This window comes from Podarcis muralis, chromosome 16, assembly GCF_964188315.1.
Source record: "Podarcis muralis chromosome 16, rPodMur119.hap1.1, whole genome shotgun sequence".
Taxonomy (NCBI): domain Eukaryota; kingdom Metazoa; phylum Chordata; class Lepidosauria; order Squamata; family Lacertidae; genus Podarcis; species Podarcis muralis.
Window position 1 is genome coordinate 26,655,033 of NC_135670.1, and position 17,808 is coordinate 26,672,840.

Consider the following 17,808-nt stretch of genomic DNA (forward strand, 5'->3'; position numbering starts at 1 on the left):
CTCTCCCCCTTTGGTTCTTATTCCTTCCTGGCACTAAATGAGGGTCAATGGCAGGGGGGCACTAGAGAGGAAGGACCATCGTAGCTTGGTGGCAGCGCATCCACTTTGCCATGGAAGGTGCCAGGATCAACCCCGGGCTGAATTTCCAGAGCAGACTCCTTGGAAATAATGGACCTAAGTGGGTCATGCCCATTGATATCAATGGGCTTCCCCTGAAATGGACCTGCATTTGATACCACCCACAGTACATGCCATTGAATGCTTTAAAACAGGGGTAGGCAAACTAAGGCCTGGGGGGCAGATCTGGCCCAATCGCCTTCTCAATCCGGCTCACGGACGGTCCGGGAATCAGCGTGTTTTTACATGAGTAGAATGCGTCCTTTTATTTAAAAATGCACCTCTGGGTTATTTGTGGGGCCTGCCTGGTGTTTTTACATGAGTAGAATGTGTGCTTTTCTTTAAAATGCACCTCTGGCTTATTTGTGGGGCATAGGAATTTGTTCATTTTTTTTAAAAAAATATAGTCCGGCCCACCACATGGTCTGAGGGACGGTGGACCGGCCCCCAGCTGAAAAAGGTTGTTGACCCCTGCTTTAAAACAATAAAACCAATTCAGGCCAGAACAGGCTTCTAAGCGGTTTACAATGCATGCAAATCAGTCATGCAAACTTTACTTACTACCCACCCTTCGTCCACGGCTCTCATCCACTTGCCACTTGAGGCAAACAGAAAATGGCGCCACCACCTCCTCCGCCTGAGGGAAGCCCCGCAGAAAAACAGAATCTGGAGAGGAGCCGGTGGAGGCAGCAGGAGACAGCGAGCACTGTCCTCCTTAAGGGCCGAGATCTACTGCCTCTCCCAGCTGTCCCCAGCCTGCCACCTGAGGCAACTGCCTAATGGGTGGGCCGGCCCTAAGGTGCCACTATAGTACACAAGAAAAGCACCCTATAGAAAAAACCTTTCTCAGCATCTTTTACAACACTCAGACTGACCTGTATGGCGGGAGTCTGGCACTGAGAGCTTCCTTGTCGTGCCCCATAGACCGAGAGTGGTGGGGGTCTGGGGGACACGGAAGTGCGTTGTCTTCTGGGCTTCTACGTTTTCAGCCTTGACCTTGACCTTTTTTTTCTCTTGCAGTCCCGGACAAGGAGCAAGGTTGTTGCAGGAAGGCCTACAACTGGTTCTGTGGCTTGGAGACCATTGCAGCTCCCAAGCTCAGCAAAGAGGAGGAGGAAGCCCTGCGGGAGAAGATGATGGACACAACAGAGGACCCCTTCTGGAGGCGGGTGGTCAACACCAATGGCATCATCCTCCTGGCCGTGGCCATCTTCTGCCACGGCTTTTTTGCATAGACTCGTGGGGCTGGGTGTTTTCCTTCCCCCTTTCCCTTTGAAATGAAGGTCTCCCTCCCGCCCTGAGATTGCTTTGTGAAGCCATAATTTGTAAGTTCTGCCCTTACCAGGTCTGACACTTATTTGTGCCAATCAAGTTGATTAATTGTTTAATCAAATGAGTTAATTGGTGGGTGGGCTGCTTCTCCTCTGAAAGGGGGGGAAGGAGGAGCCCCACAGCTCAGAGATAAAGAGGAAGGGGTGAGGAGAACCACATCAGCAATGCTCAGGGTCCATTTTTGGACTCTCTTTTTACAAAGTGTTTTTTATATATAAAAATGCTGCTTTTCTATGTTTAAAATGTTGTGCTTTCCCATAAGTGATTGCTTGTAAATAATAATGATAGTAATAAGTACAAGTCCCTAAAATAGAGGCTGAGTTTCATATTCTGTGGATCTATCTGCTTGAATCCCTTTTAGGCAGAATCTCTAAATTGCTTCCTTCCCTTGCTTTTCCCTTTCCTCTTTTATCATCCCCCCCCCATTGAATTCCCACCCCCTTCCCATGAGCTCTTTTCTCTGGTCTTGGACTGCAAGTGACTAGACTGGATTTTTATTACCACTGCGATTTGAGCAAGCTTGAGATTATTTGAAGGGTTGATACCTCCCCCTGCCAACCCCCTGAAACTTCAGTCTTTGACTTGACATGGCCTGCCGCTCTTTGTGCATTCTCAATGTATTATAAATTGTGCAAAAATAATAATACACGACTTATTTTTTAACAAGCAGCAGCTTGCATTTTGTTTGAAAAGGGATCCCATGCTAAGGGGCAGGGCAGTTGCTTATGGTGCTGTGTAGTGTAGTGGTTACAGTGTCAGACTAGGACCTGGAAGATCTCATAGCTCAGCTATGAAGTTCAATGGGAGGCCTTGGGGGCCAGTCACTGCCTCTCAGCCTAACCCTACCTCATGGGGTTGTTGTTGGGATTAAATAAGGAAGGGGAGAACCATGTATGCCACCTTGAGCTCCTTGGAGAAAAAGGTGGGATATGAATACATATATAAAAATAAACTGGATCTCCCACAGGCTCCATACGACATGCAAGAGTTGGTGTAGCATTTGTGCAACCATCTTGGATGCTAAGGGGAGAGAGAGGGAGATTCCTTCATTGGTGAGATCATTTGCAGGACGGGTTGCTAAGAAGAATGAAAAGAGCAAATTGCCAGTGTGGCTTATGGACCGTTCTAGACCACAGTCCTGGATTCAGCCCTGTGGCTTGTATGTTCATTGTCTGGCTGTGGGCAAGTCCCCATTTTTCAGTCTTATCCACCTCACAGAATAAAGTGCATAACCTCCCCGTGTGTCTCTGTGGGGGAAGAACAGAATGCCAGCTTGAAATGGGATGCCTTCCTTGATCAAACTGCTCTGGCTTGTGACTAGGAGCTCACAGAGCATGCTGGATGCCTGAGGGTGGCTCAGGGAGCGCCAGGCTGGATTTTGCAGGACCCTGGACAGCTCCAAGCAGCCAACTTGCTCATCAGGAGCTCCACTGAAATCTTTCAATGACTCCCTGGCCCCGCCCCCTTCCTGATGAGTGATGGCCCACTGGGGGAGTGCGAGGCCCCCATTGCAAAGTGGGTGGGTTCCTTGAGGGAGTCTGGGGTGTGTTGGAGTTCATTTTGGGGGCAGGGTCCTGGCTCAGACCAAGTTGGGGGGGGCCCTCTGCCACTTACCCCAGTTTTCTTCCTGAACCAGCTAAGTCCTTCCCACCCCCTCCACCCATAAAGAGATCCAGCTTCTGCTCAGGATCAGGGTCATGATTGGACTAGAGCAGGGGTAGGCAACCTAAATCCCGGGGGCCGGATGCAGCCCAATCACCTTCTCAATCCGGCCTGCAGACGGTCCAGGAATCAGCGTGTTTTTACATGAGTAGAATGCGTGCTTTTATTTAAAATGCATCTCTGGGTTATTTGTGGGGCATAGGAATTTGTTCATTTTATTTTTTTCAAAATATAGTCCGGCCCACCACATGGTCTGAGGGACGGTGGACCGGCCCACAGCTGAAAAAGCTTTGCTGACCCCTGGACTAGAGGTATCATGAGGCATGTTCCCTCTACACACATATCCAGCCACCCTGGGCCACTTGGGAGGGGTTTCACACCTCCAGGGAAGCTGAGGCAAGTTCACAAGACACTGGAGCCTCAGCTCCACAGACCTACAGAAGAATATAAGAAGAGGCTGCTGGATCACACCAATGGCCCACCTAGTTTAGCATCCTGTTCTCACAGCGGCCAACCAGTTGTCTGTGGGAAACAAGCAAGTAGGATTTGAACACAGGCACAGTCTCCCCTCCTGTAAAGGTAAAGGGACCCCTGACCGTTAGGTCCAGTCGCGGACGACTCTGGGGTTGTGCTCATCTCGCTTTATTGGCCGAGGGAGCCGGCGTACAGCTTCCAGGTCATGTGGCCAGCATGACTAAGCCGCTTCTGGCAAACCAGAGCAGCGCACGGAAATGCCGTTTACCTTCCCGCCGGAGCGGTACCTATTTATCTACTTGCACTGGTGTGCTGTCGAACAGCTAGGTGGGCAGGAGCAGGGACCGAGCAACGGGAGCTCACCCCGTTGCAGGGATTTGAACCGCCGACCTTCTGATCGGCAAGCTCTATGCTCCCCTCCTGTAGCTTCTGGCAATTGGTATTTGGAAGCACTGCTTTCTCCCACTGAAGAGACAGAGCACAGCTAGCATCAATAGTCCTCTCCTCCATGAATCTGTCTGATCCTTTTTTAAAGCTATCCAAGTTGGTGGCCATCATTGCCTCTTGTGGGAGCTTCACAATTTTAACTGTGCACTGCATGAAGAAAGACTTTATTTTATCTGTCCTGAACCTAGACTGGGCTGTTTCTGTCATTAAAACCCCCCAAACCCCTTCCCTGAGCTGGCAGAGGTTGGAATCTTGCTCTCAGCTGGTGATTAAGTCCTGGCTACATTAATTAGAGCCGTGATCGGTGCTGACTTCAAGTGATGGAGAGAGGGGAAACAGGTGATTTGTTGATGCAGGCATCTTCTGGCGTCACCCGCAGCAGAGCATCGCTCCAGACCTCCCAGCACCACGCTCCGCGACTGCGGCAAACAGGCCCCGGCTGAGTCCGGCTCATTTTTAGAAACGTCAAGGCTTAATAGCAGGGCGGAGGGGAAGTGCCAGATGGTGACAGGCTAATTGTTGGATTTGCCATATGCAGGAGACAATGCAAAGGTTCCCCTCAATATTTCCGGGTGACTAAGTTGTTTGCAGCTGACTCCTCGGCTATGTTAAGCTGAAACCCGCCAGCGATTTCTCATCGAGCTGAAACCTTTTCTCTGCCTTTGGCAAGGAGAGGTTGGAGCAGGATGGGAAGCCATCACCTAGAGGCATTCCGTCAGGAATGTTGTTGGGTCTGTTCAGGTGATGTCAGAAGCCTGTGGTGGGGCTATAGGACCTGGAACGAAGGGGGGGGGGGTCACCAGAGCCACTTCTCTCTTTCTGGGACATCCTGGTGGTATGGGAGCTTGAGGTGGTGAATGTGGCAAGGTTGCAACAACAACAACAACAACAACAACAACATATTATTTATACCCCACCCATCTAGCTGGGTTTCCACAACCACTCTGGGCGGCTTCCAACAAAACACTAAAATACAATAACCTATTAAACATTAAAAGCTTCCCTAAAGAGGGCTGCCTTCAGATGTCTTCTAAAAGTCTGGTAGTAGTTCTTCTCTTTGACGTCTGGTGGGAGGGCGTTCCACAGGGCAGGCGCCACTACCAAGAAGGCCCTCTGCCTGGTTCCATGTAGCCTGGCTTCTCGCAGCGAGGGAACTGCCAGAAGGCCCTCAGCGCTGGACCTCAGTGTCCAGGCAGAACGATGGGGGTGGAGACGCTCTTTCAGGTGTTCTGAGGCCACAAACACTTGAGGGTGGGGAGTGTACACAGTCAGAAGCATTCAATGCTAGTCTTACTCCGAGTAGGCCTATTGAAGTTAATGTGCGTGATGAACTTAGGTTCCTTCATTTCAATGGGTCTGAGTTGGATTTAGTTGACTCAATCTGACGGTGAGAGTTGTTTGACAGTGGAACAGACTCCCTCAGAAGGTGGTGGTCTCTCCTTCATTGTAAGTTTTTAAACAGAGGTTGGATGGCCTCTACCTGCCAGGGTTCCTGCGTTGGAGGGGGTTGGACTAGGTGACCCTTGGGGGTCCCTTTCAACTCTACAACAACAACCCAGGGAAAGAGACTAAAGTAAGCAAGAACCAGAGGTGCTTCTCCCACGAGACGAGGGGAAGTGCTGGTTTCTGAGTGGTGTTTAGAGTGGAGGGCAGGCAGGCAGACCTAACACACAAGGCGCAGCCCAAGGAATGCTCTTGCGCAAGCTCCACCGAAATGATCCTAGGGTCTTTCCAGGAGTCTTGTGCAGAACGTGCTAGTGAACTGGGCCTTATGTTAATGTGTGTGTGGTCATTTGGTATTTCCGCCAGCCCTGGACAGGAACTGTTGAATGCAAAGACTCTGAAGCAGCAACTGGAGGCAGAGACAGCCCCTGGCCCCTTTCCAGAAGACACCCCTTGCTCCTGCCTTGGCACCATCACAGCCCTTGGAGTCCACATTGATCAAATTGAGGCATTGCTCCAGAGTTCATCATTGCCAGGAATGGTTCCATTTTTCCCCCTGCTGACAGAGCTTGGGGAATCTTCATCTTTTGTCTCTGCGGCTTGTTCTGTGAGAGCTGGGGAAGGGTGATGGCAGCCTCCCCCAACCTGGTGCCCTCCAGATGTTGGACAACTCCCATCATCCCTGACTTTTGGCCGCCCTGGCTACCGGGGCTGCTGGGAGCTGTAGTTCAGCGGCACTTGGAGAGCCCCAGGTTGAAGAAGGCCTTGGGTGGTGGCTGATTTTGAAGCTGTTGCTTCTTCGTAGGGCTATGAGAGGGAAGGGGCCAGTTGGCAGGATCAAGGACTGCATTTGTGTCTGCATTCAAAGGGTGGAAGGGAGGAAGTCAGGGCAGGCCTGAGACATTTTGCAGGCTATAGCGAAGAAGTGCTGGCAGCCATGACATGTACAACAGAACTGGCGAAGGAATCATATTTCAGCACTAGTGATGGGATAGCTTCCTGCATGCCATCTGAGGCTACAGACACATTTAAAAGCTCCTGGCTACCCCCAAAGAAGCCTGGGAACTGTAGTTTAAGGCTTATGGGAATTGTAGTTTTCTGAGGGCTAAACTACAGCTCCCAGGATTCTTTGGGGGAAGCCATGTGCTTTAAGTGTACAATGTGCACACAGCCTCATTGGCCGGCTAATTTGGGATGGGGGCAGGATACGCTCTGCCCTTCAGCAGAGGGGGCTGCCTGCGGGGCTGAGGAGGAACAGCCTGAGGACATCTGCTGCTGCTGTCTCCTGACACCTGAGGCCTGAGGCGACTGCCACCCTTTGCCTATTGGTAGGGCTAGTTCTGGGGGGTGGGGTGGAAAGAGGAGAGACGCCTCTCACCGAGCTCTTCTAGGCTTGGAGTCTTTTTTCACAATTGCCCCACAGTACACCATATTATATCCTACAAAAAACACAGCACAATTCTCCCATGGGGCTTCCACGTGCAGTAAAATGACCTGTCTGCCCCCTGTCCCCCCAGCAGGGGCTTGACACTGGGAGAGGCCTGCTCAGCTGGAGACAGTCGACCCCTGGACTCTGTAGCCCCTACAGAGGGACAGAGGTCAGCCTCCCCCTGGTGAATTCCCTTCCGCAGTCCTGTCTTACCTTCCCAGCTTGCTGGCCTAGCAGCTGCCACTGAGTAGCAACAGGACCCACGCCTGAGGTTTGGGGGGCAGGCCTTGTTCCTGAATCTATTCTGCCTGGCTTGCTCTGCAAAGGGTCTCACTCAGCCCACAGGGGCACACATCAGCAGAGAATCTACAAAGGGCAGCCATTTCAGTGGAGGTTGCACAGGAATTGGGCCCTGTGGGTCAGATCTCTTCGTCTCCCTACTGTCCAGAATGGTGCTAAGGGCCCTGGTTTCAGAGTTTGGTCACCAGCTCTGTCTGCTCCCTCAGGGAAGAGTCTTGTGGATTAGACATCATTACGAAACTTGAGTGCATTTTGTAATTTTACAAGCTATGTGACTCCGTTGCTCAGTTGGATCTTTATACATGGTCTTTCATGAATCGTGACTTTGCTGTTATTTTTATTGGTTATAGTCATGATTTACTGCAATGGCTGAGAGTGAATATCTGCTTAATTATTATTTGCCAACATTTTGAGAGCTAATCTGATTGTGTCATGTGGTATTCCAAATGGAGCACCGAAGATCACTTGATTTGATATACACTGTATATTTTCTAGTCATGATTTTTTATCATGACTTACAGTGGTACCTCGGGTTAAGAACTTAATTTGTTCTGGAGGTTCATTCTTAACCTGAAACTGTTCTTAACCTGAAGCACTACTTTAGCTAATGGGGCCTCCCACTGCTGCGCGATTTCTGTTTTCATCCTGAAGCAAAGTTCGCAACCCAGAGCAACTACTTCCGGGTTAGAGGAGTCTATAACCTGAAGCATCTGTAACCCAAGGTACTATTTCTGGGTTAGCGGAGTCTGTAACCTGAAGCGTCTGTAACCTGAAGCATCTTTAACCCGAGGTACCACTGTACTTGTATTGGATCAGATTGCTAAAGTGTGATCTTTGTTGTGTATTTTGCCATTTCTGCGGCTTGTAATCTGCCTTGTGTATAGCAATATGGAAAGGTGGTATACAAGTTAAAAGAGAACTGAAACAAAGCTCCTCATCTAACCCAGTCATGATAGTGCAGCCCACGCATGATGACGAGAGGCAGGCAGGCAAGGAGCTGTTGAAGCAGAAACTTTATTGTCAATTGCGTTGCTCTCCGAGGTCCCCGCCAGCCCGTTCCCTACGGCTTCCACTCAATGACTTCCACCGCAATCTGTGCCGCCCTCCTCACAGCCGGGCTGGAATCGCTCAGCCTCTTCCGGAATTCGGCCACGTGGCCCAGCAAGATCTTCCGGCCCTCGGGGGCCTCTGACAACATGGTCAGGGCCTTGATGGAGTAAAGGCGGACTTTGCTCCTCTCATCGTGAATCAGGGGCAGCAGCGTGTCGATGGCGTCCGCATTGATGGCTGCGTATTTCCCTGAGGGTGACAGAAGGAAGGCCCTGTGAGATGTTAAAAGGAGAAGCCCTGCAGCAGCTGCTGGGGGTGGGTGGGGGTGTTTAAAGGTGGCCCCTGCCAAGCCCAGCCTCCTGGGCTTCCCATGTCAGCCATCCAGGTGCCTCTTCTGGGAAGCCACAAACAGGTCGCAAGCGCCACAGCAGCCTTCTCCCCATTTGTACTCCTTGGCATCCTGCCTCTGAGAGTGGAGGGAAGACATACCAGAGCGGGTTGCTTGTGTGAAGGCTGAGTGGCTTTTTCTGCAGCCCTTGGCAGGTCACATGTCAAGATTGCAACTAGCAATGCAATGTGTGAGTGGCTGGAATTGGCCGGACCTTTGGCTATTCAGGTGTTTCTTGCCATCTGTACAACACAGGAATGGCCTCCACCACAGCTCGGAAGCCACCAAAGCTCTAGGCAGCCAGTGTGCTAGATGTTGCCCTGGCAGCATCCTGGATCCTGCTGCTCAAGTTGTGCATCAGCTACATGAGACAACAGGATTCCCCTCAGCTGACCCGACAGCTCTACACTTGGGGAGATCAGCCTTCTCCAAGCTGGTGCTCTGGAGAGGTTGCTAGACTCCAAATCCCAGAAGCCCCAGAAGCCAGCACAGCCAAAGAGACGACGGGAGGGAGAAGCAAATGGAGGACAGCAAGTTGTGGGGAGGCAGGGTCTAGCTAAAGCCTTGGGATATGGCCAAAATGTTTCCAGGGACCCCATGGCTTCCCCTCAAAGCCTGGCTACATGCCCAGCTGCACTGTCCCTGTCTTTCTCTCTTGCGCCAGTGGCTTTGCCTTCTAACTTTCTGCTTTCCACAACTCAGCTGCCCTCCCCATTTCTCCTCAAAAGGAATTGGAAATCCAGAAGGTCCAGCCTGCCAGCTGCTCCCCTGCCTTCCTCTCCTCACCTTGGGTGGTGATGGCTGAATTCATCAGCGCCCCGGCAGCGTTGGCTCGGACCTCGGCGTCTTCATCTTCCAGAAGCATGACAAGGTCTGGGAAAACATCTTCCTCAAAGACCATGTTCTTCCCTTCCAGCGGGACACTGAGGGAAGCAAAGGGTGGGGATCAGCCAAAGAAACTCTAAGCCTCTCTGTGGGCCTGACGTGTGTATGAGTGTGCACACACGCACACACGCTAAGAGTTGGTTGTCCTCTGGCCAACACACGGGACCTGAGTTGTCCCTTATGTAAGAGAACGACCTCTGTCTTGGTACATTCTGACATTTGTAAAACGTAGGGCTACAAAAACAAAAAGGCCTTGTTGACCCATGGCTTAGCGCTACGTGTGAATCCTGCCCACAGATCTGCATCAATTTGTGATTTCTTTTTTTAAAAAAAAGACATGAAAATTTTCCAGCGTTTCAGAGCATGTGTCTCCTAAGACACACAACCTGGCAAGCAATTCCCTCCAACAGACCACAAAAATCTGGAGAAATTGTGTCTTGAAGGATTTTGGATTGTGTATCATTTTGGAACGGAAATTTGTGTATGTTTTTTGCCTTTCGCATTTTATCGGTTTTGTATTTTTCTCTGTCGGCCGCCTTGAGTGCAATATGAAAAAGGTGTGATATGAATAAACATGACAATAACAATGATAACTGAAATGGGGACTGGATTTCTCCTCCTCCCCTGGTGAGTCACCGGCCCTCACCTGATGGCCATCAAGGCCTGAGCTGCCCTGCTCCTGATGTTCACCGCTGAATGGCTGAGCAGCTCCTTCAGGATGTGGACGGCTCCTGTGGCCAAGGCCTCGAAGGCCTCCACCCGCAGGCAGCCTGTCAGTGTCTCCAAGATCAGCTCCTGGATATCCTCCAGCTCCGTCTTCAGCTTGAAGACCAGCGAGGGAACCAAGCCGCTCTCCACAATCCCGGTGGCTCCTGCAGGAGGAGGGAACAGAAGGGGGATCTGTGGTGGTGCCCCAAAAGCCCACGGCCTAGCCGAGCCCTCCCAGCCATGAGGATTGCCATGGCAAAACAGGAGGCAGCCGAGGAGAGAACAGGCTGTCTGCGAGGAGCCACTGGCAAACAAGCCTCAGCTGCCTGGTGACTGTTGCTAGGAGACAAGCAGCTCCATCGAAAGTGATTCACATGTGCGGTTGGGTGATGCGGAAGTTCGGCATACGAGGAGAACAGAAGGAGCCTTCCCCAACCTGTGCCCTCCAGGCACTTTGGACTACAACATCCATCAGCCCCAGCATCATAGGGCCGCACTGGCTGGAGCTGATGGGAGTTGTGGTCCCAAGCTGTTGTTGGTGTTTCTTCAAAGCAACCTTTCCTTTCCGAGATAACTGCTTAGGTTCCTTCTCCTTCATGGGGGCAAATATGGGGTTCCCAAGGAAACACTTCTTTAGAAAGTAGAGCACAGAATCATCATCACCATCATTGTGGGGACCACAGTGCACACAGAGGGGGTGTTAATCCGTCCCTTCCTAGACATGACCTTGACAAAATGACACCACCACCCCACTGTACTGGTATCAGCCTTACCCCGTTCCCCACAAAACGTCTTCCCTTCCAGTGTTGTAGTGGCTTTGATGACGCAAAGCGACTTCTCCTACAGGCTCCACTGCAATTTCATTGATGAAAACGTGGAGCAATTTTCCACGGTGACTTTATGGAAGATTATCAGTCGGCATTGTACTTGCCTGAGGGATAGCCAAGGAGGTGTTGTGTGGGGCTGTGCCATGGCAACAGGTTTGGGAGCATGAAATCTCTCCTCAGAGCCAAACAGCCTTGAACTCATTGAAAAGCCTCTTGATTAGCCCCACAGATCTCTCGACTGTAGCATCACATGCGGTTCCTGTGCTACTGAGCAACTTGAGGAGTAGGGGTCTCAAGAGCAACACCTTCACCACCAGCAGCTGAAATCAGGGTGTGTGTGGTCTTAGGAGGCCAGAGTCCATAAGGCCTCTCTCTTGAGAGAGCTGCTGGAAGTAACACAGGTCTCTGGCTCAACCCTTGGTCTTGATCTTGGCCTGTTGATTGACCACACTTGTGAAGCATGTCTTGGGCTGCAGCTGATTACTTGTGCTCCCTCTTGGTTGTTTGGGGCACTGCTGTACCCTCATCCCAGCTCTCCTTGGTGAGGATATGAAGTAGGAGGCTCAGACCACCCCCAGGACTGCATCCCAGCCCCTAAGGGCACCTGCTGGAGCTTGACAGAGGCTGAAGGTAAGCAGAGTCCCTGTAAATTTCCTTCGGAATGTAAAACAAGCCTGATGGGTCAGGCTAATGGCCCATCCAGTCTAGCATCCTGTCCTCAAAGTGGCCAACTAGATGCCCCCAAAGGGAATCCCACAAGCAGGACCTGAGCATAAGAGCAACTCTCCCCTCATGTGGGAGAGTCAGCCCCATATTGCATGGGACTGTTCTTGTTTTGCACAGGGAGATGTGTGCTCTTGGAGCCCTAGTCAATCCTGCTAGAGGTCCTGTGGATGGGATTGTCTATGACAGGCATGGGAAAACTTGGCCCTCCAGATGTTTTGGGACTACAACTCCCATGATCCCTAGCTAACAGGACCAGTGGTCAGGGATGATGGGAATTGTAGTCCCAAAACATCTGGAGGGCTGAGTTTGCCTGTGCCTGGTCTACGAGGAGCCTGGGCAGAATTCAGGGAGGACCAGGGTTAGGATCTCTGAAGCCCTCTAGAATGAGGCAAGGCAGAAATGGGGAAATGACTCCAGGGCGGCCTTGGGCTGAATGGATCTAGCATCCAAGTTTGGTGGAAAAGGAGTTAAATGAACCTGTTTCTGTTTGCTTGCTTGTTTGAAACGTTCTCCTGGCTTGGAAAGGCAGGTGTTGGAGCAAAGAGAGCCAACGTGTTGCCCTCCCTGGATGTTCATAGAATCATAGAATTGCAGAGATGGAAAGGACCATGAGGGTCATCTAGTCCAATTCCCTGGAATGCAGGAATCTTTTGCCCAACATGGGGCTTGAATCCATGACCCTGGAATTAAGAGTATTGTGCTCTACCAAGTGAGCTATTTGTCTCAACTCCTAGCAGCCCTAGCTGCCAGCCTGCCTAATGGTCAAGGATAATGGGAGTTGTAGTCCAGCAAATCTGCAGGACACCATCTGGAGGGCTACCCCTGGATTGGGATAAATAAGATTTACAAGAGTAATCGGACGGAATAAGCATCAATGTTTTGAATATGACAAGAATTAAGGAAAGGAGGTCTGGTTATATTTCAAACTGCACTAAGGGAGAAAAAGTGCAGACATAATTTAAAAATGCCCTGCTCAGAGCTTCATGTACCAAAAAAAAAAAGAGTCCATGCTGGTCTTTCTATATATAACTAACCTAGTTCTGCAGTTGATTTTAAAGAGAGCTAGCTGGAAGATGAATGGAACCTGACTACTGTAAAGCTTGCCATGAAAGGTGAAAAATTAGGGGGAAAGCGGTTTTCCATTGTGTTTGTGTCTCAATATCTGCATGTGCACGGAAAAACCAGGTTATGGTACAATCATCACTGAAATGCTCCCTCAAGCAGGGCAATTCCATTTGGAGTTTTTGAGACAACTTTGCAAGGGAATGCATCTGCATTTGGGAACAACGGCCATTTTCCAAACTTTTTTCTTCCCCAAACCAAGACACAAAGGGTATAGGGCAGCACATAAATTTAATAAATAATCATAATCATAATTTTCTACCATAATATTATTATATATTATTTACCATATTATATATTTTCTACCATAATATTATTATTATATATTATATTATTATAATCATAATTTTCTATTGTTATATCAGATTAATGATCATCACTTCCCCAAAGAATCCAGGGAGTTGTAGTTTATTGAGGGTGCTGAGAATGTCCTGCGGAAGAATATGCCAAGGGGGAAATGACTATTTAACCCATTTAAATCTTAAAAAGCAGAGACATCACCTTGCCAACAAAGGTCCGTATAGTGAATTTTCCCTTTGAACATCCTGACTAAGCTATTTGTCAACAGTAACGTCACGCAACTTTTTTTATGTGTGTTTGAATGTGTGAAAATGAGTGATTGATCGTGATAGCCACACACCCTAAAGCCAGGCCTTCGTGTACCTGTCACAAATAGCAGAGGACAAGGTGGTTTCTTGTTCTATTGCTAAAATGAAGAGCTGTGCCCTTTCTATTGATTATCCTCTTCTGTTTCTCTAACAGAAGGATGCAGAGGAGAATCCTGTATGAGGCCAAGGAATGCACAGTTCCGTATAGTTAAAGGTCAGTATAGTTAAAGCCATGGTTTTCCCAGTAGTGATGTATGGAAGTGAGAGCTGGACCATAAAGAAAGCTGACCGCCAAAGAATGGATGCTTTTGAATTATGGTGCTGGAGGAGACTCTTGAGAGTCCCATGGACTGCAAGAAGATCAAACCTATCCATTTTTAAGGAAATCAGCCCTGAGTGCTCACTGGAAGGACAGATCCTGAAGCTGAGGCTCCAATACTTTGGCCCCCTCATGAGAAGAGAAGACTCCCTGGAAAAGACCCTGATGTTGTGAAAGATGGAGGGCACAAGGAAAAGGGGACGACAGAGGACGAGATGGTTGGACAGTGTTCTCGAAGCTACCAGCATGAGTTTGACCAAACTGCGGGAGGCAGTGGAAGACAGGAGTGCCTGGTGTGCTCTGGTCCAGAGGGTCACGAAGAGTCGGACACGACTAAACGACTAAACAACAACAACAAAAATCTATACTGTAGGGTTGCCCCTTAAGATTTACAAAAGGCATGGATCCACCTCTAGACAACAAATGGCAAGTTGCTAGCTAAAGGGCTTCCTGTGGGTGGAGTCAGGGTTCTAATTTTGTCTTGCTCTGTTGCTTGCTCTTCAGGGTGGTAATGTGAATTGAACATGTATCTGGCCCTGGGGCAATTGTAAGATTAACATTCTGGAATCTGAGCAGTCCCAGAGTTGTAAGGCCTGAGTTCAAGCCACCTGGCACTGGAGGAATGTGTGGGTGTGCCAGTTATATGACTTCAGCTTGCAGCGGAAGGAAAAGAATGTGATGCACACCCAGTCGGAAACCATCAAAACTGAGGGCTTCAGCTGACCTAACACAGGTGGTCAGCAGTCAAGGTCTCCTGTGTTCGTTTGTTTAAAAGAAGAAGAAACAAGCACTTAGCAGCTGAAGATTGGAGCAGGTAGGACTAGATGGCACCGTTTTAAGTGGCATTGGGAGTGGGATAAAGGAAGGGAACTGATTCTCCGGCACCGTTTCTAAGCGCTAACTCCCACTCACTGCTATTAGCTTTGCAGGGAAAGTGTGTGGGTGCCTGTATGGTTCCCGTGTGTCTCCCCCAAAGAACTAATAGTACCAATGGGGTGGGGGTGGGGACACACAACTTAGATTGGGGGGTGTCAATTCTCTCTTCCCCAGTGTTCCTCCCTGGTCTTCGAACCAGATGAGCGGGGCTGCAGCGGGTCTGATGATGTCTAGTTTGGCCCGTAAATACTTGAGAACTGTGCTTTGGGCACAATTGAGTTGCCTGTTCCTGGACTGTATTCTGCCATTTGTGGCTCAGGAGGAATGGCCTTGACTGGGGCACCATTTGGATAAGGCCCTTTTCTTGGGGCGGAACCTCAGCTTGGGAACTCTCTCCCCCTGGAAGCAGGAATGGCTTCAACATTAAAAGAAAACGACAGCTGGGAATCCAAGGACTAGGAATGTGGTGGGGTGGCCACTCCAGAGCAAAGCTAGGACACCCCGATTCTCCTTTCAGCCCCTGCAGCAGTGGAAATGTGGCCGACACCAAGTACAGAAGGTGGGTTTTGCTTGAGTTTCAAATGCTCCCCAGTGTGGGAATGTGGTTGATGGGCTCCAAAGACCTCAGCTACACAAAGGTGCCTGGACGGACACGCAGGCAGGCGCATGCTAGTCTCCCCTGTGAGAACGCAATGAAGGAAAACCTTTGTGCCTGCATCTTCCACCCGCATTGCATGCCTCCCGGTCCCTCCACTGTTATTCTTGTAGCCAAAAAAAATCAGCTTTCACATGAGTGGATGAACAGCATGTTGATAAACAAACACACTGACAAGGAGTGCAGGGTTCCTATCTGCTGCTCTACAAAGGAAAAGGCGTTGCCATGGAAACTGTCTTAGCGCTTTACTTCTCAGCAAATGCCCCCTCCATTCCACATATTGACCACAGCCCGGGTAGGAATGATTGTGCCGGGTCCCGTGTTTCCGGCAGTCCCTTTTAGCCACGGACCTTTCTGTCAGGTGACCCTCGGGACCTGCCTTTGTAAGGAGACGCACTTCTGGTGCACTGGCAGGTGGGGAGGGATGTCACTGTCTTTTTGCTGCTCCGGAACTCCAGAGGGCAAAGTGAAAAGGGCAGAAGGTCTGATGCTGGCACGTGGGCAGCAAGAAACAATGTACGGCACTGGCAAATGTTCCTGCTGGGCTGAGAAGGATGGAGGAAGAGAAGGGAACCGGGCAGGAGGAAAGGAAGTGGGCACAGGGTCCGTTTACGAGGTGCCAGGGAGACCCTGGCACAAGTCCCTGTTGGGCCAAGGTTTGCCCTTGCAATACATTAGAGGGTATGGGTAAGTTCAGCCCTGCCTCTGCATCCTTAAATTGTCATGACAAACAGGCCCTAGATGAGAAAGGGCAATGAAAAAACGAGGCATGTGAGATTGTGAGGCTGTTCGGTTTAGAACAAAAATAGTAAAGATGATAAAATGATGAATGGCAAATTGCTAAAAGAACACAGAGAGGTTGCCAGGCTAATAACCACTTGAGATTAGTCAGAGATACATATGCCACACTTGGAAGAGGAGACATTGTGACAAATGAACAACAACCAGATTGAGGACGAAACATCCCTAAACCTCTAAAGCTTTGGAGGAATAAGAAGACAGTGATGCCCTAATAGTATACCTATAATGTGGACTATAATAGGGACCCAGGTGGCGCTGTGGGTTAAACCACAGAGCCTAGGACTTGCCGATCAGAAGGTCGGCAGTTCGAATCCCTGCGATGGGGTGAGCTCCCGTTGCTCGGTCCCTGCTCCTGCCAACCTAGCAGTTCGAAAGCACAAAGTGCAAGTAGATAAATAGGTACCGCTTCAGCGGGAAGGTAAACGGCGTTTCCGTGCGCTGCTCTGGTTCGCCAGAAGCAGCTTAGTCATGCTGGCCACATGACCCGGAAGCTGTCTGCGGACAAACGCCGGCTCCCTCGGCCAATAAAGCGAGATGAGCGCCACAACCCCAGAGTCGGTCACGACTGGACCTAATGGTCAGGGGTCCCTTTACCTTTAATGTGGACTTGGCTGGGCAGGATCACAGCCACCCCAAAATTTAGCTTTCTCTCTGGAGTATTTCATATCCACCTTCTCAGCCCATTTTATTTCAAACGCTCCAAGTTATCACATCTTTGTTATAATTTTTAAAGGGGGAAACTCTTGATTCAAATGTATATTCATATAACAAACACATAGAATCATTGAATTGTAGAGGTGGAAGGGACCCTCAGGATCATCTAGTCCAGAAATATGCAGCTGTCACGTATGGGGAAGCATGTCGTTGCACACCGAACTAACCCAAGAAGAGCCTGGCTGCTGCTGGATCAGACTGAAAGGGGGCTGATCTACTCCACCATCCCATTTCCCATCCCGATCCCCCAGTGGGGACAGTCCTCTTCTGCTGTTATCCAGAGCCTGGTGTCTGAAGACCAGGAGGCAGCTTACAGCCATGGCCTTTATCCTCAATGAATTTTTCTAACTCCCTTTCCAAGCTGTTCAGTCTTATAGACATCACCATGTCTTGTGGTAGCAAATTCCATAGCTTAAACTGTGTGATGACGCTCTTTGGTCTTCTGTGAATGTCCTGCCATCGGATCCCACCAGTGTTTATGTGAACTTAGGGGGGTTGTGCCACTACTGAGAAGGCCCTCTGTCTGGTTCCCTGTAGCCTCACTTCTCGCAATGAGGGAACCGCCAGAAGGCTCTCGGCGCTGGATCTCAGTGCAGAACGATGGGGGTGGAGACGCTCCTTCAGGTATACAGGACCGAGGCCGTTTAGGGCTTTAAAGGTCAGCACCAACACTTTGAATTGTGCTCGGAAACGTACTGGGAGCCAATGCAGATCTCTCAGAACCGGTGTTATGTGTTTCCGGCGGCCACTCCCAGTCACCAGTCTAGCTGCCACATTCTGGATTAATTGCAGTTTCCGGGTCACCTTCAAAGGTAGCCCCACGTAGAGCGTGTTGCAGTAGTCCAAGCGGGAGATAACTAGAGCATGCACCATCTGGCGAGACAGTTCGCGGGCAGGTCGGGTCTTAGCCTGCGTACCAGGTGGA

The 17,808-nt window shown here is 50.1% G+C and overlaps 2 protein-coding genes across 5 annotated transcripts in view; one reads left to right on the top strand and one right to left on the bottom strand.

Annotated features, from left to right (window-relative positions):
* Window positions 1-2,115, top strand: part of LOC114586546 (sodium/glucose cotransporter 1-like) — a 39,003-nt gene extending 36,888 nt beyond the window's left edge. Inside the window, exon 16 of the mRNA XM_028710154.2 lies at window positions 1,138-2,115. Within this exon, the coding sequence (XP_028565987.2) occupies window positions 1,138-1,352 (215 nt within the window). The 3' untranslated portion in view covers window positions 1,353-2,115. The remainder of the gene's footprint in view (window positions 1-1,137) is intronic.
* Window positions 2,116-8,199: 6,084 nt separating this feature from the next.
* The window catches only part of RSPH14 (radial spoke head 14 homolog), a 60,446-nt gene continuing 50,837 nt past the window's right edge, over window positions 8,200-17,808 (bottom strand). For all 4 annotated transcript variants that reach the window (XM_077920579.1, XM_028709043.2, XM_077920581.1 and 1 more), the window contains exons 5-7: window positions 10,174-10,399; window positions 9,429-9,565; window positions 8,200-8,503 (exon numbers count right to left, since the gene is read on the bottom strand). In XM_077920579.1, coding sequence (XP_077776705.1) covers window positions 8,265-8,503; window positions 9,429-9,565; window positions 10,174-10,399 — 602 coding nt within the window. In that variant the 3' untranslated portion in view covers window positions 8,200-8,264. The remainder of the gene's footprint in view (window positions 8,504-9,428; window positions 9,566-10,173; window positions 10,400-17,808) is intronic.